The sequence below is a fragment of the Chenopodium album genome, chromosome 19 (genome assembly GCF_948465745.1).
Source record: "Chenopodium album chromosome 19, dcCheAlbu1.1, whole genome shotgun sequence".
Taxonomy (NCBI): Eukaryota; Viridiplantae; Streptophyta; class Magnoliopsida; order Caryophyllales; family Amaranthaceae; genus Chenopodium; species Chenopodium album.
Window position 1 is genome coordinate 11,583,932 of NC_137852.1, and position 25,983 is coordinate 11,609,914.

Here is a 25,983-nt window from a genome sequence, read left to right on the forward strand (position 1 = left end):
CATTGGCCTTGCTTTAGCCTTTAGGTAGTTGAACATTTGTACCTTATATGTACCTTTTATGATTAAAACGGATCATAAAAACTTACTACATGTCAGAAACTCCATTGCTACAAAGGACATCCTCCATGACTCCATTCTTCCTCGAATTAGAGTCCATTGCCAATAGCTTGAGGACTCGACACTTCGATTGGATTCTATCGAAATCACAACTGTGAACTGTACTTAGGTCAAGCTAATAAAGTTTCCCATCACATGATCAATGTGTCTATCAAAAGCACAAACAGTTATACTTGCCTTGTTTATACAGTTGGTTCGCTTGTTTCAGAGAGTTAACAAGCACAGTGGCTTTGTCCAAATTCAAAAGAATGTCAAGTAGTTCACCTTAACACGAAGACACGAAGCATTTATCGTAAACCATTTCAATCTTCAGAATGGTGCACTCTAATCTTCACAAAACAGTCTGATCATCAAGAAAAACAAAGTACTGAAAAAGGGAGCGAAAATTTGAGTATTTTCAGCCCAGAATTTACAAAATGGTAACAACCATTATGAACATTAGGAATAAAAGATTAGCAGCAGCTTTTACAGAACCATAACTTGAACCAGACCCGGAACCTGAGCTACTGCTTGCCCCTGCACCTGGATCACTCTTGATCTGAACAATAAATCGACATGTCCCAGCAGATGGATCTTTTGTTGTGACAGCAGAGATACCGCCAGGGAACTGACAGGCCTTATCCTGCTGGTTTTGTTCCTGATAATACATGTTAAACGCGTAAGATATATTCCCTGGTGCATCCAGATTGCTGCATGACGTTCCATACCCAAGGCTCGTACAATCAGCATGTCCACAGGCATAGCTCACACTCGAGACTACTTGAGGATCACTTATATTAGCTGTGGAAGACAAAACACACCATTTTTTGTCCAGATATTCAACCCCTTTTGCTGGAATCAGAGTCCCAGTCTTTGTCAATCCAAGGTTAAGCTGGTACTTTGGGGTCCCGTCATAGTTGAAGATCCCCCAGTGCCTCTCAAAGTTTCCTGGTAGGATACTTTTGTTATCTTCATCGATGAGGCTAAACAGGTAAACATCGATAGGACCACTTGGCCTCATAGGTGTACCTGTAACGAGTAAAACAATAACATTATGGACATGCACTAACATTATCCAATGAAAGTGTCGTTATAAAAATATACTCTTGCTATTACCTTTGCCTCCTGAGAGATGAGTAATTAACCCTTGGTTGAACTTCCGAGCACTGGTAGGGTTAGCATTCCTGTCTCCATCAGTAGGCCACCCAATCTCTCCTACTATGATTGTCATGTTTGAAAATCCATTCTTCTGAAGGGACCAAACAAGTGTGTCATAGTTAGCATCGAAAACATTGGTATATGTCTTTCCATTGTCATCCAGGGGAGATGAAAATCCATCAAAGAAGGCGTAGTCTACAGGAAAATTGGGGTCATTATAGAGACTTATGAAGGGGTATATGTTTATGGTGACAGGACACGCATTGTCGTTCAAGAATTTGATGATTTTCAACATGAGATCACTGATGTCAGAACGAAAGTCCCCACCAGAAGGGACATTAGATGCAGTTTCATATACATCAGCATTTAGAGGGATAGTGACCTTCACTTGATTGGCTAGACCAGCTTTTATTAGTGCTGATTGGATGTTCTGAAGGGCCGGAAGTGTCATGGCATCATAGGTTCCATTTAATGTCTTCAAAAATGGTTCATTGCCAACCGCAACATATCTGATGGAAAGTAAAAACACAACAGTACTACAGCATTAGACCTCAGAATATAGCAGTCTAACTACATAAACCATGTGTTAGTGCTTTTGAAAGATATATTACTGCATAAATTTTCATTAAGCTAAAGGTGAAAATTACAGAAATGTACAGGTACTAATTAAGAAGCTTGATTGTGTAGCGACTGTTATCAAGATGACAGTTTTTCAAAAATCAATACATATTCAATACTATATACATACAAGAATGCTGTTGAAGCAGAAAGCTTTCCTACCCCCACAAAAAAAGAAACAAAGGAACTATAGCAAGTTTGCAGATTATGAAACTCTTAAACAACTAGTAGCTCTTATTTGAAAGATGAAATGTAAGATAAAAAGAACCCAATTTTCTTCACAGAAATATCCTTTCTTTCTGAGCAAAGAAATGATCATGCACTTAGGGATCATCCATACTGATTATATACAAAGTATGTGGTTTCAAAATCTCAAAACAATTTGACGAAATTGGCAAATTGTCTCTACTTTCTTGTGGCCACGATATCATATTTAAACAAACAATAGAGATTAATATCATCACACAACACATTAAAACTCTCAATCCTGCATCTGCCATTTTGTTACTCCAAAATCTCACTTTCAAAAGACAAAGAGATGTGTAGAGTATTAAGTTCATCTTATAAGAAGTTCCTTCAGTATAAACATCGCAAGCTAGTGAAGGTGGAGTAAGGCGCCTGTCTCCTCTTCAGACAAGCCCTGTGGTATAGGTTTCTGCTTTGGGGCAGGCTAGCACAGCATTTGCACTTGAAATCGAAAACTTCAAATTTTCAAACTTGTTGGGGAGTATGTATACCCTGCTACACTAGGGGGGAGGGGGTATTACTGACATACTTATTACTTACTATAATTCCTTTAGGCCTTAGTCTAGCTTGCAAATATACACTGCTATACATCTCTACTACAAGGCAACATCCAGCAACTAATAAGGCAATAACCCAAACTAGAGGAAAACCCTTTATTTAAATCAATCAACTAGGAGAAACTGTACCAATAAACTAAGTGAATGGATTTTCTCTTGATTGAAATATTAAGACGATCATCGATCACACATCTTAATATTTTCCGGTAGAATATCAACATCTAAGCTAGCAGCATAGCATACAATTTTCCATATCCAATTTTCCTTTTTTTAAGATAATCTTGCTACCTAAAACAAAACTCAATATGTAAAAACAAAACTTGAGGTCACTGACCTAAGGAGACAGCTCAGCCAAGCTCAAAATAAACAAAAATTTCTCACACACACAAACACCAAAAAGTAATTAAGACAAGTTAGACAACCAATAATCTAAACATAAAGCATTACTTCATTGAAACTACCACAAAGACATCCTAAGAAAATGTTTTCTTTTCTTTTTATTAACACTTATCACATTATGAAAACCATAACAGCATCACTCTTTATGCTCATTTGCTCAACTTGAAACCAAACATAAAACTTTTTCTTTATTGTAATTACGTAGACACAATTTAGACACAATTTCTCAGGTCTTAAATATTATCCCGAACTTTACTAACTATTAAGTACGGGGTAGAAACAGTAGACATTATTTAATCTCAGGTCTTAAGTATTACCCCGAACTTTACCAACTATTAAGTACGGGTAGAAAGAGTAGACACTATTTAATCTCAGGTCTTAAGTATTACCCCGAACTTTACCAACTATGGCGTACAAACAGTAGACATAAATTTGATGATCTTTACCAAACACATAAATCATCAACAATATAAAATCAATAGTTAAAATAAATTAATGGTACCTGACATTAACTCCATGGGAAGAAACATAAGTTGACAAATTTTTGGCAACCCAATTTTCTGCAGCTTTCATATCACTTGACAAAGGAGCCAACAAATCATTTGGAATACCAATCATAACCTCAATTCCAGATTTTCCCAAAGCTTTTAAAGCATAAGGATCTGGCTCAAATAGTTTCACCTTTGTAATTCCATTATCTTTTAACAATTGAACCAATATATTTCCTGGTAATGGATGTGTTGCTTGTGTTCCCAAATTTACCCCTATACTATTTCCATTTACACCCATCACCATTAAAATCAACCCCATCATAATTACCATGCACCTTACTTCACTATATAAACACCCTCCCATCTTCTTCATAATTTTTTTGTGGGAAAGTTTAAAACTTTTTTTCAATAACCCAATAGAATTGAAACACTTGGGTTTTTCTTACAAAAATAAATGAAAAAATATGGGTTTTTTTACAAAATATTGTAGGAAGTTCTAGAAATTCAAATTTCAACACTTATTTTTATGGAATTAATGAAACCCACAAAAGGGTATTTCACAAAAAGAATATAAATTTATGGAAAGATGGAAATAAATGGCAATTAATTGCTGGTTAAGTATTATGAGGAGTATCAGAAACAGAGGAAAGGTGAATTATTGTAGGAAAAAGAAGGAAAAAAAGGAATCAAGAATGAATATTTATGTGTAAAAATGGATAATAATGATGAAATTATTGTAGGAAAAATAGGAAGTGGGGGCAGTAGTAAAGCTAAGTAGTGGTATGTATATGTATATAAAGAGGAGCAAAACAAAGAAAAGTAAAGGCAAAGTTGATACAATAATAAAGTGAGGAGAAAGCAGGGGAAGGACAGAGGAATGAAGTCGTGAAACAGAGGAAGAATGTTGAGCTTAGCAAGTTATCATAGTTGTGCACCTAACCAAAAAGTTGGATTTTTTAAGTCTCAATCAACTTGAAAAAATATTTTATTTTTTTTCTAACATTAAGTTTACCTTAGGCCCTTAGCCTAGTGGTTAAGGAACTTAAGGTCCTAGTTTTGGAAAATCTTTTATGTAGTAGCTTTATTTTTCAATCACCAAAATATAAATCCTTTACAGTATACTCGTTTAGTAGTAGTACAATAGTTGGATTATGATCCGTTGTGTCCCTACTTAATTAATCTTATTAAAATATTCGTAATTAAATCAATCATATATTGTACCAGTATTTAGGAGATTAGGAGAATGGGGCTCACCTTAATTACATAGCCTTATCAACGTTGTCGCTTATATATGTATATAATGAATATACATTATTACACGACCTAGTTAATGAAATGACGTCCAAGAATTTGAAGGGAACCGTATTACGGTATTAGGTATTACTAATGTTTTGCTTTAAATTTGAAGGGCAATTAAGGTATTACTAATGTTTTGCTTCAAGTTTGAAGGGCAATTATCAATTAGACAGTTACTATTAGTATCAAGTCCAGCACCTACCAGACCAGGCTACCAGTAAGCTACCATGCACGTGTGATATGAATATATGATACATATGCATAGGATTAATCCTTCACTAATCTGAAAGTCTTTGATTAAGGACTTTAATCAATCAATTAAACAGAATCTGAGGACTAATATGTTGGCATGTAGTGGGGCCACTTGCCACTTTTGTATTGCACATGTAAATAAGTGGATAAAGAGGCTTCTAGTTCTAACCTTGTTTGTAGAGAAGGGAAGGTTTTTTTTTTTTTTTTTTTAATTTTATTTAAATGTGGAGTATTAAACCTTAAACTAGAATCTAGAGACAAGTGTCATGTAAAATTCCTAGGATAAGCTTTGTCTTGTAAATCTATTTAATTACATACGAAGTATATTATACTTTCTCAGTTTCGTATTAATCTTCCTACTTTAATACAGTACTCCGTAATTTTATCATACTAGTATTTCAATAGCTAATTTTGTCAAATACTTACAAATATTAACGACCATTATCTTGACAACTAATTTTTATCCACTACTGATTGACATTTACTCACTACTCCAGAATATGATCTCATCACCTTTTATCTATCGTTTTACTAAAGTACTAATACTCCCTTTAAAATTCAAGAGTTCAATTTCATTGTATTAATATGCTTCAATTTCATTTTATTAATATGTCAGATGAGATTACTTTATTTTGAAGGGCCCTATGTGTGTTGGAGATGTGATGCGGTGGCTAATTCAAATACCTTTCAGTTACAATTGACAAATTGATAAGATCATCACCTGAAAGTTCTTTTAGGATACACTTGTAAAGTACATATTCCAAGCAATCAATTATAAGTGCATCCAAAAATATGTGTTTATAGCTAGCCATTCATACAAGAGTTTGTGAGTGTGACAACTATTTTTATAATCTACATTATTACATCCAGCAACCTGGGGTATTATAAGTTTGTCAAAATAGTTGCTCTTATTTTTTTAAGTAAGAAAGTGGATCTTTTTTTTTTTGAAGCAAGCAAGCAAGCGGGATTTTATTATAAAAAATTAATTTCCCCCAAAGTTGTTAAACTTTGAGGAAATGAGGACAAACAAATACGCTCTGATGAGTGATGAGTATCCCACCGAGCCACACTATGAGCAAGTACATTCCCACTACGCTTTACATGCATACACTTAAAGGAAATAAAGGAAGAACTAGCAAGAATTACATCCTCATAAAACAAGTAAACAGGGGCATTGCCTTGTTGCATTCCTTTAATTGCAGAAACCACTTGAAGGGCGTCACTCTCCAAGATCACGTTGCTGTAGCCAAACCTTCTTGCCAACTGCACCCCATAAGCCGCAACACTTGCCTCAGCTAGCTCAGGACTCCATCTCGCCTCAACTTTCTTCACTGCAGCCAACAGCAAACCATCAGCAGTGTCTCGAATCACCATGCACCCCAAAGCTAGCACTCACTCCCTCCAAGAGGTGCGCATCCACATTAATCTTCACATTAGGCGCAGCAGGGGGGAACCATCATGCATTTGAAACAACAATGCAGGGAGCAGGAGCACTTTTACATACCTTCAAATTATAAGACACATAATCTGCACATAGTTTAACAAAACCTATCGCCACTGTAACAGGACCAGCCACAATTTCTGCATTAAACATGGCCTTATTGCGGCAGTACCAGGCAGCCCACGCTAATGCTGTAAAGCAGCTGAGCATTTCACCATCCAACCTATCGCACAGCCAAACAAACAAATCAGAAAACGAGTTCTTTGGAGCATCAGTCAGCAATTCCGATCCAGAAAATTGCTCTTATTCCAGATTTTTGTGGCAGCATTACAATAGAAACATATATTCATATATTGTCAAGTTCTTGTTAAAGATGTAAACGAGTTCTTTGGATCATTTGTGTTAAAGATGTTATATTCATATATTGTCAAGTTCTTGTTAATAATGTAAACATATATTGTCAAGTTCTTGAGAAAGTTGAAATTAAGTCTTTGTATATGTTTCATTTCATGAAGGTACAAATTATCTTAAAGCTCATATCATTTTAATTTTTTGGTAATTTGCTCAATAATCATTTGTCTGCTAAATTCTGTAAATTATTGAAATTACTTATTGTGTACTTAAGGATAAGATCCTTAGCTCTCACTTTTAACATAAAATTGAATAAATTTGGTGTGCTGGATTGCTTTAAGTCTTTGTAGGTGTTTCATGATGAAAGTGCAAATTATCTCAAATTTATGTTGTGAAGCAGGGAGAAAAGAAAAGGCAATTGCTTTTTTAATACTTAGAAATTATTAATCATATATGGTTTATAATATAAAAGATAAGACTAATAAATAATAATTATGTTCCATGCCTGTTTGGAATGGTTCAGTTTATACTACTCTATACTTCCTCCGTTTTTATTTAGTTGCAACACACCCCTTTGGCACGCATGTTAAGGAAGATATTAGATTAGGTAAACGGATAAATTAATTTTCAAAATTCTAACACCTATAAAAAGAAAGGGATAAGTTGCTACGGTTTAAATTTCATAGCTTAATTCATTCGTTTACCTAGTTTAATCACCTCATCGTTAAGCGTGATAAAAGGTGTGTTGCAAGTATAAAAAAACAGAGGAAGTATTTATTATTTAAAATCCACAACAAACCTAATTTACATAACATAATTTAAAATTACTATAAAAAAAAAGAGGGAGTAACACATAAGTGAACTTGAATGAAACAGGTTAGAAAAATCTTTGATGAAAATTTTCTTTTGATTTCACATACACATGTAGCTTTTTAGGTCTTTTCAGAAATAATAAATAAATAAATAATTTTTTAGGCATGTTACAAAATTTTCATACTAAACCTGAATGTATTGCGCACATTGTACATTCCACACTCACTTTTTGTTTCCAATTTACAACTTTTTCATATAATTACATGCGTAAAGATAGCGGGTCTAGACACATGGTATACCCCATCACGTATAAATTCAATTAAATTGTTCATCTCGAAGGTTTCAAAACACCCAAATTGAAATTGAAAAGAAAAATATCTTTATCACAAATCTTATAATGGAACACTTGTTCAAAAACCTAGCCATAATTAATGGATAATATGTATTAAAATCTTTACTACCATATCAAAGAAATAAAAATATATTAAAATCTTTATTACCACATCAAAGAAATGGAGTTAAATCTTGCTTATACTCGTTTAATTTTTGAAGAATTTCATAATAATCGTCATGTTTACGATTACTCAATATTTTTTTCTCTATGATTAGCTATTCTCGTAGTAGTCACAGTATGACGAACTATTAATAATAAATTTTCCGGCCGGCCATAGACTCAATGACTTGACATTGTTCCGACGGTCCCACTCAACAACCCAAGCAAATGACCGAACCATAAACCCATGTGCTCTTAACTCCAAACCCTAAATCATTCTTATTTCATCTTCATTTAAACCCTAACCCCTCCCAAAACCCTATTTTCTTCCCCCCATTTCTTCTTCTTCTCTCTACTTTCTCTCTCTTCCCCAATCGGCAGAAGAAGATGCCGCTTGGTGAAAGAAATGGCGACAAAGAATCCCGCTATTGCGGCGTCGAAACCGACTTCAGCAATGACATGCCGCAGCTTCTTGAGTACAGCATTAAAGGCGGATTCGACTTCGTTCTTGCTACTTTGGTTCGTATCAAATTCTTGCATTTTTCCTATTTATATTCGTTCATTTTGATTTTTGAATTGTGGGTTTTATTTGATTTGATTGGTTTTTTGATTTGGTGACTAAATTAGCTGTTCACATTTTAATCTATATGTTTATAGTCAGTCACCTAAATTGATTTGATTTATGGCAGCTAAAAAGTTATTATTACACTTTTAATCATCAATGTGGGGTTTTGTTTCACTTTGGTGGGCTGTTATTCAGCTATATTTTGATGTACATTGTTGGGATTGAATATTGGTTATTGTTGATTTGTTGTTGTTCAATGTAATGTCGATTAACGAATGAAATGTTCGGTAATTGTAAAATGCTGAGTAGTAAACTAGTGTGCAAACCGGTTCCTGCGTAAGAACTTAGCACCAGGGCTGCTATTACTTTGTGCCGAAGCCGACCTTGTATACTGTTATTTGCAAGTTACACTGGTTTTATGGGTTATTCGACTGTAGGAAGTATATATATTATGTTGAGAGTTTATAGTGTGATTGGTGGAGGAGGATTGATTCAGCTTAGTCCCCTTTATTGGAAAGATGTTTCGTTATCATTGGTGAATAAGAGCTCTTGGCCACTTAGTGTGGTTTCTGATGAGAACTTTGCTTTAAATGGAATTTGACAGATGTTGAGAAATTTTAAGCGATTGGAGATAATTGGTCAAGATAATAGCAAATTTCATAAGCTCATTTACCTTGTTCTCATTAGTTCTCATAGATAAATAGTCTTTTTGCTTTATGCAATCCCTTGTTTTAGCTCCTTTATCTTCATGAGGCTGTTTCTGCTTTTGAAGGATTATTTAAGTTCTATACTTGAGGTAGTCATTATTAGTGGTTGCTCTTTGGGCATAAGGCATCAAAGTTTGGTATAAAAGGATGGTTAAAGATGTTTGTGGTGAATGATCAGCTAGCCACATTTGGATGTGTGAATATTTAGCAAGTCACTCTAATGGACACGGTTATGGCAGAAATCTGTGCTGAATTTTTTGGGTGTTACGTTTTACATTCACCTATTCTATTTCCTTAAGCTACATTTTCTTAGTGCTGCTGTATGCTAATAAGGGTTGAATAGGCTTGAGCTACATTGACAAAGGTGAAAGTCAATATGGAACAATTAAAAAGAAATGGGAAGTCTTAGTGTATACTGTCAATGTATATTTCTTATAGTCTTAACTTAAAGATGATTAATGATTTTATTGATAAGAAAGAAGATAAAGACTATACTAATTCATCAGATGAAAAATAGGATCTAGTAATTTAAAGTGTAGACCTTGCTAATCTGATCCGAGTATCCCACCCTAAAACCTAAACTCTGCTTGAAATCACTTGTCTTGACTTGGCCCAACTTAAGTAGTATAAAGTTCTATAAGTGGATTCCAATTTCAGATTATTCAGCTCTTTATGTCATATATACTCTCCTTTAGTAAACTTCATATATTATACTGTTGTAGGGTATTGTTACCTTCTTATGTCTGTTATAGACTATACAAGTAAATCAAGTTTGACTGTTTGCTGTCTTATGGAGGCATATAGTCAAACTTGAATATGGTGACTAATTAGCCAGTCACATGTCAGCTTAATGGTTGATTTTGTGTGGTTGGTCAGTAAGCTCACCGATAGCATCAAGATGATAAAGCTAATATAGTGAAGTTGGTATAAGCAAAGCTTCACTTTCTGCCTATCATCAACATTTGTATTTTGCCTTTTTTATTGAAAAATTAATTGAATTCGAAACATTGAAAAAGATTGCTGCACATTTTGTGCCATTAGATCTTTTTGTGAAATATGTCTCATGAGCTTAAATGCTTGATTTCTTCTTAACTATTTAAAGCATTTAAAAAACATGTGAGTGTATGCCTTTCTATTATTGCACTCTTAGTTAGTACAGTAAATGAAGTCTGACTGTTTGCATTCTTATAAAGCTTATAGTTATTCTTGGATCTGGTGGCTAATTAGCCAGCCACATATCAACTTAATGGTTGTTTTCATGTGTGGTTGGTCAGTAAGCTCACCAATAGTATCTAGTTGATAAAGCCAATATAGTGAAGTTGCTATAAGCTAAGCTTCACTTTCTGCCTGTCATTAACATTATTAATATTTTTAAAAATAAAATACAATTGAGCTCTAAACCACTAAAATTAATTTTGCACATGTTTGTGTTGTTAATCTCTCGTGTTATAGTCTCATGTATTTTGTCACTTGATTTCACCTATTTAATTGTTTAAAGCATTAGGATAAAAACACATATAACTAGCCTGATTGTAGGAAATTCTATTGATGCTCTTGTAGTACAAGTAAATGAAGTATGACACTATGCTTTTTTACGATCTGGTGGCTAATTAGCCAGTCACATATCAACTGAATGGTTGTTTCATGTGTGTTTGGTCAGTAAGCTCACCAATAGTATCAAGATGATGTAGCCAATATAGTGAAGCTGTTGGTATAAGCTAAACTTCACTTTCTGCCTATCATTGACATTATTATTTTTTTTTTTTTCGAAAAACTAACTCAGCTCTAAACCTTGAAAATTAATGCTGCACATGTTTGTGTCAATATTCTCTTGTGTACATACGTTTCATAAGCTTTATCACTCGATTTCATCTATTTTACTGTTTAAAGCGTGAAGGAGTAAATATGTATGAGTTTATGGATTTCTATGGGATCTGGTGGCTAATTAGCCAGTCACATATCAGCGTAATGGCTGTTTTCATGTGTGGTTGGTCAGTAAGCTCACCGATAGTATCAAGATGATGTAAGAAGTACAGTGAAGCTGTTAACTTTTTGAGCGAAGCTTCGCTTCCTTTCTATCAACAACATTAATATTTTGTTTTTCTTTTGAAAAATCAATTGAGTTCTAAACCTTGAAAAAAAAAGATGCTGCACAAGTTTGTTATAAGTTTCTATTGTAAATATGTCACTCACTTTATCTCATCTGCTTTTTTTCCCCCCTTCTTTCAATTTTTATTAAACATTAGGTAAAACATATATGATTCTCTATTGTCGATTTAACAGTATGTTAAAATAATTTGTTGTATTTTCCTCGAGGGGAAATTTACTTAAGATGCCTTTAAATTTTATTATAATTACACAGCTAAGTATATAATCAGATCTGGCTTTGATTGGTATTCTGTTTACTTTCATTGTCATTTTGTTTGAAAAGTGACCTAATTTGATTCTGTAGGTTGATCCTGCATACCGGCCAAGCCTGGAAAGTAGTAACAATTTGGGATCTGGTGCCCTGCCAGTAGCTGGGTCAGACTTGGTTTTAAGCCCTGCTCAGTGGAGTAGTCATGTTGTTGGTATGAATCTTTTTTATCATCATAATGATTTCATTTGCATTATTTTCTGTAATTTTATTTGTAAATTCACTCACCTTTATGCGATTTATCTGAAGTCGTCAACAAAGCTGCTTATGGAGAAACTTAGGCTTATGGGTTAAGCATCATTAACAATGTCTTCTCATATTTACTTGATTTTCATGTGATGCTATTCTTTTGTTGGCTTCATATTGATTTTGGAGGAAGGTAGAATGGCTATATGGTTTTTTCAACGTTTCAAATATTCTATAATATGGATCTATGCCTGTAGCAATTGTCATCTAGATGTTAATCTTTGTTTCAAAGTCTCATTTAAGTTCTTTCTCCCTCTGTTTCAGTCAAGGATTTCATAATTAAAAATAGTACTTGAATTAGAGATTTCTAAATTTGAGTAGTTATAGTGTATTTTAGCAGAGTAGTACATTTAGTGCATAGTTTGATTATAAGTATTTAAGGGACTTTTGAAACATCCTTAAATTGGAAAGACTCAAGTCTCAGGGAAATTTGTTTTGATTTATCAATTGGATTAGCTAAATTGTGTGGTCCAATTGATAGTTTGATACATCATTTGAAAGTGATGATTACATCGACTATGTTGCAATAGGAAATAATCATTATTTTCCCCGAATAGCAGTAGATTATGAGAGAATATCTAATGGTAGAGAATGAGGATGGACCCATTGACTTTATAGTGTGGGAACGTCAGTCAAGGGACAAAGTGGTTTTTTTTCATTGTAGATTGTTTTATTTGGGATTAAGGGCTAGCATTATAATTTGTTGAGGGGTTTCTTTGTATAAATCTAATATTCACATATCGGTTGTGGTAACCTCTTTGTTGGAAGTGTGGTCATGTTGAATATGTTAGAAAAATGTTACTATTATTTCCAATTGGATGGGTTATAATATTAATATCTGCTATTAAATCATGTCACCTCAACATTTTATTCTGTGGAGATTATCTGGTTTTTGCATTAGACATTATGTCGATTTAGAAAATCTTGCCATGTTACTTTAACAAGATGTCAATTCACTAATGTGATACTTTGTTTTCTAGTCTTCATGTTCAATCTTGCATTGAAGCCACTGTTGTCTGTTGTTGGGGATCTGCTTAAAAATCATAAATACCTAAATCTGTTCTTTATGATAGGAAAAATCAGCTCATGGATTGACCTTGATTCCGATGATGAAATTCTTAGGAGAGATTCTGAGATCTGTCTGAAGCAAGAAGTTGCTTGGGCTTCCCATCTCTCGCTACAGGTTTGTGAATGTGCCCGAATCCTTTGTGCAAGCATGTGTGTGTATGCATTTATCAGATGCTTGACTTTGACCTAAATGTCTTCTTATTCATGTCTGCGTATTATAATGGAAAAGCTCCCTTCTATAAAAAAATTAATTTTTCGAGAAAATACAAGTTTATCAATATGATAAACAAAATTTGTTTATCAAATGGCAAAATTGTACATAAATCAACAACTTTTTATTAAATATGGGTCCCACTGTTGATATATTTACAATAACGCCATGATGATTGGGCCTTTATTTTTTTTATTTACCATTTTTCCATTTGATAAACAAATTTTGTTTATCAAATTGATTAACTGGGACTTCCTCCAATTTCTTGCCTAATTATTATTTGTCCTATCATGATTGTCGGTGCTGCACATCATATTTGATATATGATACTAGCAATACTGAGATCTGAAATTATAAAAATAGTGGATGTTTTTACTTCTTTATAGGAATTGATCTTTTTCTACTTTAAAGAATTTTTCAGACATTCAGTAACTTCTGCTATATAAGCAAAAAGTTGTGGCGTTGATCTGTTCACTAAGCTGTTATCTGTTAACGTAGGATGAATCTGTTCACGCACTTCGTTCTAAAGGTTTGAAAATTGGAGCATGTACCTTACCCCCCCCCCCCCCCCTCTCTCTCTCTCTCTCTTTTTCTGCGGTTTGTTTTGCTCATGACTTCATGAGTATTAATGGTCAAACAATTGTTTACTACCAAGACGAGAATAAATTCTACATTCTTTTGTTGTGTTCTGTCTTTGTTTGCTTGTTGTTTCTTCCCTGCTTGCCTTTTCTAGGACAAGAAGCTCATTATATGATCTAGCCTTTCCCTTCATCAATCAAATCTCTTTTATCTTATTAAACATTTGACCTAGTAGTAATGATTGTTGATTTGAAATTTGCTTATTATGATGTTTATTTCCTTTACAAAAGGTAAACGTTTGGTGTTGAATTTTTACACGTTTAACAGGCGTGCCTTCTTCCAGTCCCTAAGGGTCAGTCATGTGCCAACTATTCAAGATGTGTGAATCAGATTCTGCAAAGCTCAAACAACATGCAGGTAACTTTTTGAAGATCTTTCTGTTGTGAAATATCATCTACATATTTTATTTACCATTCTTATCAATGTTTTACTACAGTTGTGGCTCAGAATTCCTTTGAGAAAGCACGAAGACGGTGACCCTATGGATGATCAATCATTAGTAAGTGATGCCCTATATTCTCCTCCATTTTATTGCACTGCATTTGGAGAGGAGTGTTTGATACATAGTAGATGGAGATATAAGTGTTGGTTGGATCTAATTTGTTAATTTGACTAGTCAATTTACTCATTTCTAGGAGGAGTGTATTGAAGCAATTTTGCTGAAAAGATAAATTATAAAATACTCATATACCCCTTAGAATATCGATTATTTACCTTATGCAACATTGAAAGAAGATACACTCATGCCCTTAGGTTTTAATTTTTCATTCCACAACTGACTTTTCAGCAGGGTTGTCAAAGATTTATGGAATGGAGACAAGAGGGTAGGTTGAAAAGGAAATTTGAATATCTATTTTTGACATTTGGTGGGAAGTTTGAAGTTAACTTTGAACAAAGAGACTCGAGAGAGTATTAAATTTAGCCATTACTTTCACAGAATCTGCTATAATGCTGCTCAAATCTCTTATATTTATGCGCTATCTGCTAATTGCCATGGCCCAACAGGTCAAGGTCGGAATTGATTTTCTAGTTTGTAATTTAGTCTGTAACTTAAAAAAGGCCTTGTATGTAACTGTTTATTCAACAGTCTGCAAATGTTGTGTACTTCATGTGAAGACTCAAATCCTTCTGAGGCAACCATAACTTTATCTTCTTTTCTTGAATAAGAGTACAATAGATTGTTGACAAAGCTGTAAGTGCACTGAAATTTATAGTAGGTTGATTAGTTGTTGATTTGTCGTAACGTAACTGATGTTAGACTTCCTCACATGCAAATTGTTGAGTTGAATGTGCCATAGCTTGTTTTGACTTATTGTAACCAAGGTTGGACTTTCCCACATGCAAATTGAGTTAGATGTGTGCATCTGTCTGAGCTGAGCGTACCTGGAAGCTAATTAGAATAAAAGATGAATTCCAGTAAAGTATTGAAATATCTTTTTGATTCTCTAGAGAAGACTTAGTGACTTACTACTGATACTAGTGCAATTGTAGAACTTTTCACTTAGCCCTTGGTTTACCTCAAATACAGGGTGGAGATCCTATTGATTCTTGGGAGACATGGAATTCATTTCGTCTTCTTTGTGAACATAACAGCCAACTCTCAGTTGCGCTTGATGTCCTGTAAGTTACATATCCCACTTTGACCGAGTGTCGTGATTGATACATGATGCACTAGAATTTTGTAGAGCTGTTATTTATTTTATTTTATTTTTCACATCAGGGGTTCCCTTCCATCTACAAATTCTTTGGGTCGCTGGATTGGAGAGCCGGTACGAGCAGCGATTATTCATACTAATGTAAGTTTAGTGGATTTCTTCTTAACTGTTTTGCCTGTGTAATGTTTGCATTTTCACTGTGATGTTGGCTTGTTGACAGTCTTTTCTTACAAATGCTCGTGGGCACCCTTGCTTATCAAAGCGTCATCAAAAGCTACTCACACAGTTCTTCAACCATTCAGTACAGGTAGTTCCTGGTATTCGTTTGAGTGATTCTGGTTATATAGCCTTCAATCTTGTGGCATCTCTTCTAATGGTTGCTTTTACCCATTTCTGGTTGTATGTGAAACTAATGACCAGGTAGTCATTTCTGGAGGATTGGCACACCCTGTTCCTATAAAGTCACTGGAATCAGCTACTAATGATGCTAACAGTGAGTTTCTGAATTTGGTTGCAGATGGTTTAGCATTTTGCTTTTTAACACATTGTGCTTGTAAGGCATGGGGCAAACACAAAAATGGTTGTACCTTTCAATGTATTTTATGCAATGGTTTCAGAAACTGACATCTTGCTTATCTTCAAAGCTCTCAGATTTTGGAGAGTTAAATAATCATATTTTTTTGTGAGTTAATTAAGTAGGACAATTTTTTAAATTCAATTGTGAACAACTTTCTCTTCTCATAAGAAAAGAGACTTTCTAAGCATTTCTGAATAAAAGGGTGAACGGATTTTTTTTTTAGTTATTAAATTTTGTAGTATAGGTATGTCTAATCTAGTGATGGATTGTGGACTTGTGGTGGGTCTCATCACTCGCATAATGACCATTGTTATAGCTTTTTTCTGATAATCTTGTTTTCATTTCTGACGAGTCAATCGCCTTATTTACTTAGCCTTTGTGTGGATTTAATATAAAAGCCTTTGCTATTTTCTTTGTTTATAATCCAATTCTGTATGAATTTCCCTAGACACTGAAACTGTTGCTTTGGGTGTACACTGAAATCTAGTAATCCACTTCTAACTTTTATTTCTTGGTTTTAATATTTTTTCATCTTGACTTATGATAGCTTTTTCTTAGGTGATGTAGGGCATCCTTTGAGAGCATACTTGTACTATATTGGTTATCTTTACCAAAAGATGGATCCACTCCCTGAACAGGAGCTCTATGAGGTAGTACATCAGTTTGATTCAGTGTCTAAATGTTAATTCTCAATATTTTGAAGGTTTAAGTGCTCTTATTTGTTCTTTCTCTTTCTTATTGCAGCTTAGTTACAGAGATTTTTTGCAGAGTCCATTGCAGGTAACTTCTGCGCATTCTGTGTTGCATTTTAAGTTGGTTATCATAACATCTCTGATTTCATATAGGTTAAAGGCCTTAGAGTAGTCACGACTTGTTTCTTTGTTTTTTCTTTTTCTTTGCACGGCTGTATTACTCATGTTGCTGTTTGCAGCCTCTCATGGATAACTTGGAGGCGCAAACGTACGAGACATTTGAGAAGGATACAGTAAAGTATCTTCAGGTGAGACTTTGTTGTCGTTGTTTACATTTTTGTAATCTAAATGTATAAGCTTCCGTTATTGTTGATAAGTTTGTTGCTGTATCAAAGCTGCCCATTTATTGATCCAGTAGCCGCTTTGCTTTATGACTTTTATTCTTGCCAAGCACTAACTGCTATTATTGATAATACTATCATTTTGCACGTAATATATGAGAAGTATCCAGTTTGGCAATTTCATTTTCTCTATACTATTTTTTATTTGGGAACCCTTTGGCTTACTAGATTTGGAAATTTATGTATTTTATTTTCAATTGGAGTCGTCAAATTTAGATTTGTAGGGAATTTCGAGTTTCTGGCTGGTATGTGTTGAGGTTGCCCAAATCAATGTATCATGTTTGCTTAACAAAATTTAGATGTTGATACCTGAGTCCCAATCCTAGAAAGCCCATTTGATGTGTGCTCAATAAGATAAGGAAATTGATCCAGTGAGGTCCACTCCTAGGAAGCTTGGGCATTTGTTTTTCATACCATATGAACATATCTTTCTTAAACTTTATGAAGGATGATATCAATGACTATCTCATCACCCACAACCATCAGCATTGTCTCTATTGCCTCCTCTTCTCCCCCTAGTTGTTGCTTCCTCTACCCAGCAATTCCATACTTGTTGCTCTTTCTCCCACCATATAATCACTACCATGACTGATGGAAAGGTGCATCAACTTTTATTCTTTTCAATCTGTATCAATAATTGTGTTTCACCACATAATATCTAGGTCTTGAACTTAAGTAGGAAAAAGCGAAAGTGCAACTTTCCAATGGTTCATGATCAGAAGGACAAAAAGGTGATGTTGGGGGGGGGGGGGGGGGCTGTTGAGGGGAGTGTGATTAATTTTAAGGGAGTATAAAAGAAAAAGAAGTTCGATAGAGGGAGGAAAATGGAAAGAGATAATAATGGAGGGAAGATTTGGAGGAGAAAGGTGAGAGAGATGAAAGGTGGACTGCATGGGGGTGGGGGGGATGAGGAGAGTGAAGATCGTTCCAGAGGGATAATAGGAGAGAAAGAAGTGTAATGAAAGGATGGAGGGGTTGGAGAAGAAAGAGGAGACAGATGAATGGTAGATTGTGGTAGAAAAGAGAGTGAAAAAATGGAAGCTAAGAGGCAACAACGAAGGTGGGGGGAAAGAGGCTGTTTTGGGGAGTAGGAGTGTGTCAAAGAGAAAAAGGGTTGGTCGAAGGAAGGAGGGGATCATAGGTGTGGGGATGGGGATGGAGGGGGTTTTTACTTTTTCACTGAACACTAAGATTTTGGTATTGAGCAGTGTAAGAAATCTTAATGTGCACTAAGGTGATGGGGGTCCTGTTGCGCTTAGTTGCGCCTCATTGAATTGAGGTGAACTATGTAATAATTCAAATAAATTGATTGATATGCATCTCAGAGTTGTGGATGCCTCCTAGTTTAAAAAAAAAAAAGCACTCTATCCCAATTGCCTAGCGCTTCCACGCCTTAGTTATGGTTTCCTATACACTGGTATTGAGTTTAAAAATTATCCATTTAACACATGGGTTTGACTTCTATGCCCGGAGGCAAACTAAGATGGCCTTAATTTATGCTTTACTTTTATGAAAAATATATACTTGTATTATATTTGACAACTCTATTTGGGCCAAGGGAGTGTGTATTCTCATGCTGATGACTTTTCTTGGGCAGTACCAAAGGGCGGTCAGTAAAGCTTTATTGGACAGGATTCCTGATGAGAAAGCATCCAGTGTAACCTCTGTAAGTGATCATGTTTCAGTGACTTGTTAACGACATTACCTTCTCACTTTTTTTTTTTGAAAGAACCTTCTCACTTTTTGTGCTAAATGCTAGCATTTCTGAATTACATATGTAAAATATGTGCTCATGTGCCATTCTCATGTGCCATTTTTCCCCTCTCTATCATGCATCCGGTTGGACTGTGACATTATTTACGGCTATGTAAATTTATTGTTGGCAGGTTTTGATGGTTGTTGGAGCTGGAAGGGGGCCTCTTGTCAGAGCATCTTTAGAGGTTGGTCTGGATATGTTTCTAGTTAATAGTTATTTTATTTATGTTCTGATTGCAGAAGGGGTATGTTTGCTTTTAATATTCAAACACATTTTCTGCAAATTCCGAGCTTGAAATATGCTTTGTTGTGATATTAAAGATAGCAATGATATCACAAACTGTTAGTGTTTTTATTTACCATTCTTTTACCCTGTGCATCAAAGTTATGAGTTATCTTCCTCTGCTCTTTTTTTAGTTGACATGTTTTGACTTTTGACACTATTCACAAACTCTACTTTGACTAGCTTTTGTAATTTATAGTAATGATAAGACATAATCATGTAGGATCTTGTTATAATTGCCTCAATGTATATTTTTATATATCAACTGAAATGTTTTGATTATTGATGGTTAGAGATATTAATCATTGAACTTATGCGCTTGCAACCTTGACAAAAGAACTGTCAACTAAACAACAGAGGAAGCATATTTGAGATATTTATGGGTGGACAAACATTATCATTGTGGGATTTTAGAGAGAAAAACGATTTCACAATCAGGAAGTATTTTTATTCACCATTCTTCTACCCTGTGCATCACGGGCATAAAGCTAGATTATAAATCAGAGTTTATTGTTTGTAGACAAAGCATTATCACTTGATGTGACTTTCCTATTAACGTTTGTGAGTATAGATGCTTTAGAGTGCACTCTGGCTACAATTGTGCTTATATATGCTTCACATTTACTTTTCTTAAAAAGTATTTCATGAAATATATATATATATATATATATATATATATAATCATGAGCTACTGTATCCAGTCATTAATGACAAATGCTTCGAAAGTTGCCTAGCTATTTCAAAAAGCCTGTTAAATTTGGTGTCTATTGAGCATATGGGCTCCTAAGTTCTAATAATGGTCAGTAGTCCTTGATATGCCTGGATAAAGTTGGTTTTTTGTTTTGTTTTTGTTTTGTTTTTTTTTTTTTGGTTTTGTTTTGTTTTGTTTTTTTGTTTTGGTTTGTTTTTTTTGTATTTGTAGGAGTTTATTTCAGAATTTCCTATAATTTTTTACATTAAGATTATTCTGTACACTTTATTAATTCTTCTTATTTGTTTTGAACATAGGCAGCTAAAGAAACAGGCAGAGCTTTAAAAGTTTATGCTGTGGAGAAAAATCCTAATGCTGTGATAACTCTTCATGTAAGTTGCATTTGGTTGTTCAAGCTTGTTATAGTCATCTGCCCATTTTTATCTGTTGTTTTTGTAAATAATCTTCTCTGTTATGGAAATTGTGATAACCTAACCATTTAACAAGTTTCTTTAGTTTTCTTAAAAGTTGATATAATGGGATTGGTAACTGAAATAAGGTGTGTATGATTCGTGTTGTCTACCTTGTTGCTTAGCTTTGTAAAGTTGGACTTCATCATACCACTTAACTTCATTGATACCACTTAACATGTTGCATCTTATGAGGGCTGTTCCACCCTACATGATAGTGGTGTTCTATGCTTTTTTCTTTACTAAGAGAATTTAACTTTGATGTATATGGCTATTTGCTACTCCTACCCCAGATTAGTTGCAGTGTTGCACTGGTTTGACCAGTGCCATATTTTATGCTCAAAATTGTGATTCAACTAGAGGCATATTCCTACTGAGATTACATGTAAATCAAATGCCATTGTAATTCTGTAGACATTATTTTTTCTGCTGCAGAGAATGTCTATCGGACTTATATATTATTGCATCAATGTCTATCTCTATTCTCCGGTCAACTGTAAACTGAATTTGCTTGTAGGAAATAGCAAGTTGAGAATAGCTCTGAATGATTATTGTTATTTGTTTTTTTTTAATCCAGAGCCTGATTAAACTTGAAGGATGGGAGAATATTGTTACCGTAGTGTCTAGTGACATGCGTCATTGGGATGCCCCTGAGAAAGCTGACATTTTGGTAAGTTTTCTGTGTGGATGTTATTTAATGTTCCAATTCTGTTCATGTGTTTTTGTTATTTACTCTGCTCTACTATGTTGGTTTTAGGTTAGTGAGCTGCTGGGTTCTTTTGGTGATAATGAACTTTCTCCTGAGTGTCTTGATGGGGCTCAAAGATTTCTGAAGCCAGATGGAATTTCTATCCCATCATCGTATGTATCAGATGCTAAATTTTGCCTCGCTTGAATTGGCAACTGAAATTGTCATCAAATTGTTGCTGCTGAAATTTAAGATGTAGCTAGGATTTTAACATTTGTTGATGGCATTTCTTTTTACACTCAGGTACACGAGTTTTTTCCAACCCATCACAAGCACCAAGTTGTATAATGATGTATGTACCTTTGGCATACTAATCTGACTTTGTTAATTTCCTTACCATTATCTAACTTGACTTGCTTTTTGTTTTTGTTGTAGGTTAAAGCACATAAAGATCTAGTGCACTTTGAAACTCCTTATGTGGTAAAATTACACAAAGTAGCAAGGCTTGCTCCATGTCAGCCAGTAAGTCCCTTCCCTCATATCCACTCCCCTGGGCCAAAAAAATAAAAATAAAAATAAAATGAACATGATATAGATTCCCACCACAAAAAAAAAAAAAAAAGAAAAGAAAAGAAAAGAAAAAAAAAACTACCTTACCTTTTTGTGAGCTTGGATCCTTCCTGGTCCTGTTTTTGTTTTGCTAGTGAAATTCTTTTCATTTACTATTTTGATATCCATGCTGTGCTGGTAGATCGATTGTTCTTGAGTAACATTATTTTCTTGTTTGTCACTTACAGGTCTTTACTTTTGTCCATCCCGAGTATTCTCCAAGCAACGACAATCAACGTTATACGAAACTGAAGTTCGAGATACCTGAAGACACTGGGTCAACATTGGTTCATGGTATGTCTAATTGTCAATTTACCGTTATGGTGAATGAAGTATTATAATCAAGAGCTTAAAATTGTAATCTGGAAGATTAGCTAGCTCTGTTGTTTATTTACCTACAAGACTGCTTTAAATACTAGGTTTGTGTTGGTGCTTGATATAGTTACCATTTTTACGTCATAATTAATTTGTATCTGTTTTATCAAAGGAACCAGAAAAATAGTTTTTTTTATTAAAAAATATTTTTAATTTTTTTTTTTTAAAAAAAATAAAATACAAATCTGTACAATTTGTTTGTAAGCTGAGATTTTTTTTGTAATAATTTTTATAGTTACAAGTATGGTCTCAAATCTCAATCCTCATTTTCTGTAGATGACCACTAAGCTCAGAATTCATATGTGATAATGTGGACACCATTAAATTTACATGTTGGATTCTACAATGCTTTCTTTTCCATTCAATATTCATTTCTTTGTTTTATTCAAAGGAAATTTTAGTAAAGAGCTTTGCTGTCTATTTTGCTTGCCAGGGTTTGCTGGGTACTTTGATGCTACTCTCTACAAAGATGTACATCTTGGTATAGAACCAACAATGCCAACACCAAATATGTTTAGCTGGTATGTGCTGTAGCTCTCTTTCAAGTTACTTTCCTAGTTTTGCTCTTAAGCATCGACCCCGTCTCCCACTTCTCCCCCCATCTAAAAATACTGTTATTGTCAGACAATATGCTAGACTGCTAGGTTAGGATTTGTGTGGTAAAATATTGATGGTGTAGCTATAGTTAGGGATATCATTGTGGTCTTTAAACGTTGTATTTCTTGTACTCTGTATGGTAAGCAGATTTGTAATGTAGTATTTCACAAGGGAGTAAGAAAATACAATGTAAAGGTAGTATTACTTGCTGTTATGCTAAAGTAATGTGATATATATGTTTCCGTATTAATTTTTCTTTGGCTTCTATAGTCAACTGTTGCAGTTTTATATATTTTTAAAAGAAACTTCAAGTTTCATACCTTTGTTTTGATAAAATGATTCAGAGGGGGTGCTTGCCTCTTTAAGACCTCTGATTGCTGTGTTTTAATGTGGTTTAATTTCTATTGTCTATATAGAGTGGGAGACTTTTTGTGCTGTGTGCTTGATTTGGGTATGGTTGCATGCTAAACAGAGATGAGGTGCTGGGTGTAGGTTTTAAAATAAAATGAAAGGATAAATTGCTTACCCATTTGTCTCAGACCTCAGCTTTCTGCTTTGTCTCTTTGTTAGCCTTTTCCATTTCCACCCCCTTACCCATTTAGATTGTCTATTTACTGACTGAATTTCCTTTCATTTCAAAATTAACTTCACTTTTTATTTTGAGTCTCTCAAAAAGAACTTCATATTGTATTTTCCTACTCTTCCCTTGTCTATAATACCCTCTCTCAATTTTTATTTTTGAGTATTTTGCATGTATTATGCATTTCTGCATCAGTTGTTCCAGCATCATGAGTCTTAAGTTTTGTTATTGCTTTAGTGTATCCAAGCTCAGCATTGAAGTCTGCTTAATGATGCTCTGCTTTTCTCTTGTTTAGGTTTCCTATCTTCTTCCCATTAAGGGCACCAGTGTGCGTACGTCCAGGTGTCCCTCTAGAAGTTCATATCTGGCGATGTTCAGGTTCAACAAAGGTAAAATCCCCCTTCCCTCCCTTCCCCCTTATATCACTGATTTCAACTGAGCTGAACTGGCTTTCAATTGATGCAGGTTTGGTATGAGTGGTGTGTTGCTTCTCCTTCCTCATCACCCATACATAATAGCAAAGGGCGATCATACTGGGTTGGTCTTTGATTTGTCAACCCTGTAAATCTAGCTTTCAGAAAGGCACATGAAATGTTAAAGACTTCAGCTTTCAGGAGTGAAACATTGAAAGCAGATACTATTTCATCAGAAAGACAGTGACTTGCAGCGAACTCTAGTCTTCCAAGGTATAGAAAGAAACCTTCTTATATCTGCAGTGAAAGAGGAGTATAAAGGTCAAGATCTTTCGCCACAAGTCTTTCATGAGCAGAGGTGGAATTTGTGTTCCTGCAAACAAGACCAGGATGAAATCATGAGAAGAGAAGTTGTGGTTGTACTCCGAAAGCCTTATACAAATAATTTTCTTAAAATTTTCATGCTACATTGAAAGAATTGTGCATTCATTCTTTCAAGTTTTTGTAGCATATTATTGTTGTATCATAGAAACAGAGGGAATAATGGTAGTATTTTTATTAGATCTCTTTAAGCAATTTGTCCCATATAAATAACCATTTCATCCCATTTCAATATTCATCTTTGCAAATGAAATTTGACTCTGTTTAATTAATGTTGGTGTTCATAAAGTGTTAGAACGCAGGGAACTTAGAATTGATATAAAATCTTTCAACTAAATTGCCTGATTATCCAGTTGAGAAGTAAAATCTTTCAACTAAATTGCCTGATTATATTAAATTGAAATTGGGTTTTTTTTTCAAGGAAAATATTACGTAAAAATAGCCTATGAGAAGCTAAAATAGGAAATATTGAGGATAAATTGCCATTAATTACACCGATCTGTGCGTGATTTTGTTATGAAATTTCCAACTTAATTTCATTTTAGGAAGTATCTTTTTTTTTAAATGCTTTTAGATTTTAACTATTCACTACCATAATACCATCTAACACTTGCAAACCAATTTACTAGAATCCATAACATAGAAATGATTTGCTTTGATAACATTAGCTTAGAACAGTCAAAGAGGCATCAGGCATGATCTAATTCTTTTTTCCTTACTCGAAGCTCGTGGCTAAGGTTGTGTATGAGGTTAAGGTATTCTTGTGCAAATTGCAAGTGAGTATAAACACTTGCACACTGTATTAAGTTTTGTAGTTATACAGCTAATTAGCCGGATATTTTTTTTCCTCAAAAAAAAAAAAAAAAAGAAAAGAAAAAAAAAGCCGGATATTTCAAGCAAGAACTAACCTAGCTAATACCCTATGATCTCGAACGCTTTTGCTCCTACTTCCTTCCATTCAAGGTATCCAATTTCCAAACCTTGTGATGGCTTTAGCTTAAGCATGTGTCGTGCTTATAGTAAACTTCTGATTCAATAAGTACTTCGTGTAAATGTATATTACCAAAAAGGTTAATTTAGACCTGACTATTGACCTCACCTTTAATTAAAGTAAATGGTTGAAAACAATTTTCATATAAACATTCTAAGTACTTAATCTAATGGCATGTTCACTTCACCTTAATTTTAGTTTAGTTTAGTTTAGTTTAGTTCAGTTCAGTTCAGCTCCAATCAGTTCAGTTCCTAATTTCCTTCTCTCATAAAATATTCATTTCAGCTCTATTCAATTCAGTCCAGCTCAGTTCTATTCAGCTCCAATCAATTCAGTTCAGTAAACTAAATTAATTGTCTCTGCACTTAGGTAGTGTTCTCTTCAGTTGAATTTCATTTTTCTTATAATATCTTGCCTTATTAGTCATGAACTTATTAACTATTATCTTATCTTATCCAAATTTATCAATCCTTATTAGAACCTTGTTGGACCTTATCAACCATTAATAAGGGTTTGTTCTCATCAGATTAATTTCAGTTCAGTTCAGTTTATGTCTAATGATACTGCTAATGATATAAAGCCAAATTTTATACCTTTAAGATTTACAACAACGACAATAATAATGGGATCGTGGTCGCGATGTTTGTGTTGATTTGACAGGGTCTTCTCCTTTGACACAGTCAGAGCTATCTGACTTTATTCCTGGGCGGGTTGTGGCTGATGCTGCTCATCGGAAGCGGGTTAAGTATGAAGCTCGATGTT

The 25,983-nt window shown here is 34.3% G+C and overlaps 2 protein-coding genes across 2 annotated transcripts; one reads left to right on the top strand and one right to left on the bottom strand.

The window, feature by feature from the left end:
* Positions 1-276: 276 nt before the first annotated feature.
* LOC145594654 (glucan endo-1,3-beta-glucosidase 5-like) lies at positions 277-4,279 on the bottom strand. Its single transcript, XM_081650986.1, has 3 exons — positions 3,577-4,279; positions 1,213-1,763; positions 277-1,125 (listed from the first exon to the last, which is right to left on the bottom strand). Exons 1-3 carry the CDS (start codon positions 3,936-3,938, stop codon positions 527-529), a joined length of 1,512 nt encoding a protein of 503 aa, XP_081507112.1. The 5' UTR covers positions 3,939-4,279; the 3' UTR covers positions 277-526.
* A 4,226-nt stretch (positions 4,280-8,505) lies between these two features.
* On the top strand, positions 8,506-24,470 carry LOC145594655 (protein arginine N-methyltransferase 1.5-like). The gene is made up of 23 exons (XM_081650987.1): positions 8,506-8,730; positions 11,936-12,053; positions 13,219-13,328; positions 14,331-14,420; positions 14,500-14,562; positions 15,592-15,683; positions 15,784-15,859; positions 15,939-16,025; positions 16,139-16,211; positions 16,854-16,945; positions 17,040-17,075; positions 17,227-17,295; positions 18,986-19,054; positions 19,275-19,328; positions 20,435-20,509; positions 21,165-21,257; positions 21,345-21,448; positions 21,579-21,627; positions 21,711-21,797; positions 22,073-22,178; positions 22,693-22,780; positions 23,732-23,825; positions 23,902-24,470. Exons 1-23 carry the CDS (start codon positions 8,599-8,601, stop codon positions 23,983-23,985), a joined length of 1,941 nt encoding a protein of 646 aa, XP_081507113.1. The 5' UTR covers positions 8,506-8,598; the 3' UTR covers positions 23,986-24,470.
* Positions 24,471-25,983: the final 1,513 nt, after the last annotated feature.

What these genes read in the sequence shown, in the direction of transcription:
- LOC145594654 (XM_081650986.1), bottom strand. Translation starts at nt 3,938, where the DNA reads ATGAAGAAGATGGGAGGGTGTTTATATAGTGAAGTAAGGTGCATGGTA. An exon ending in TCCCATGGAGTTAATGTCAG is followed by an intron (nt 1,764 to 3,576) that starts GTACCATTAATT and finishes ACTTTCCATCAG; the next exon opens with ATATGTTGCGGTTGGCAATG. An exon ending in TCATCTCTCAGGAGGCAAAG is followed by an intron (nt 1,126 to 1,212) that starts GTAATAGCAAGA and finishes TACTCGTTACAG; the next exon opens with GTACACCTATGAGGCCAAGT.
- LOC145594655 (XM_081650987.1), top strand. Translation starts at nt 8,599, where the DNA reads ATGCCGCTTGGTGAAAGAAATGGCGACAAAGAATCCCGCTATTGCGGC. An exon ending in AGCTACTAATGATGCTAACA is followed by an intron (nt 16,212 to 16,853) that starts GTGAGTTTCTGA and finishes GCTTTTTCTTAG; the next exon opens with GTGATGTAGGGCATCCTTTG. An exon ending in GGCTTGCTCCATGTCAGCCA is followed by an intron (nt 21,798 to 22,072) that starts GTAAGTCCCTTC and finishes TGTCACTTACAG; the next exon opens with GTCTTTACTTTTGTCCATCC.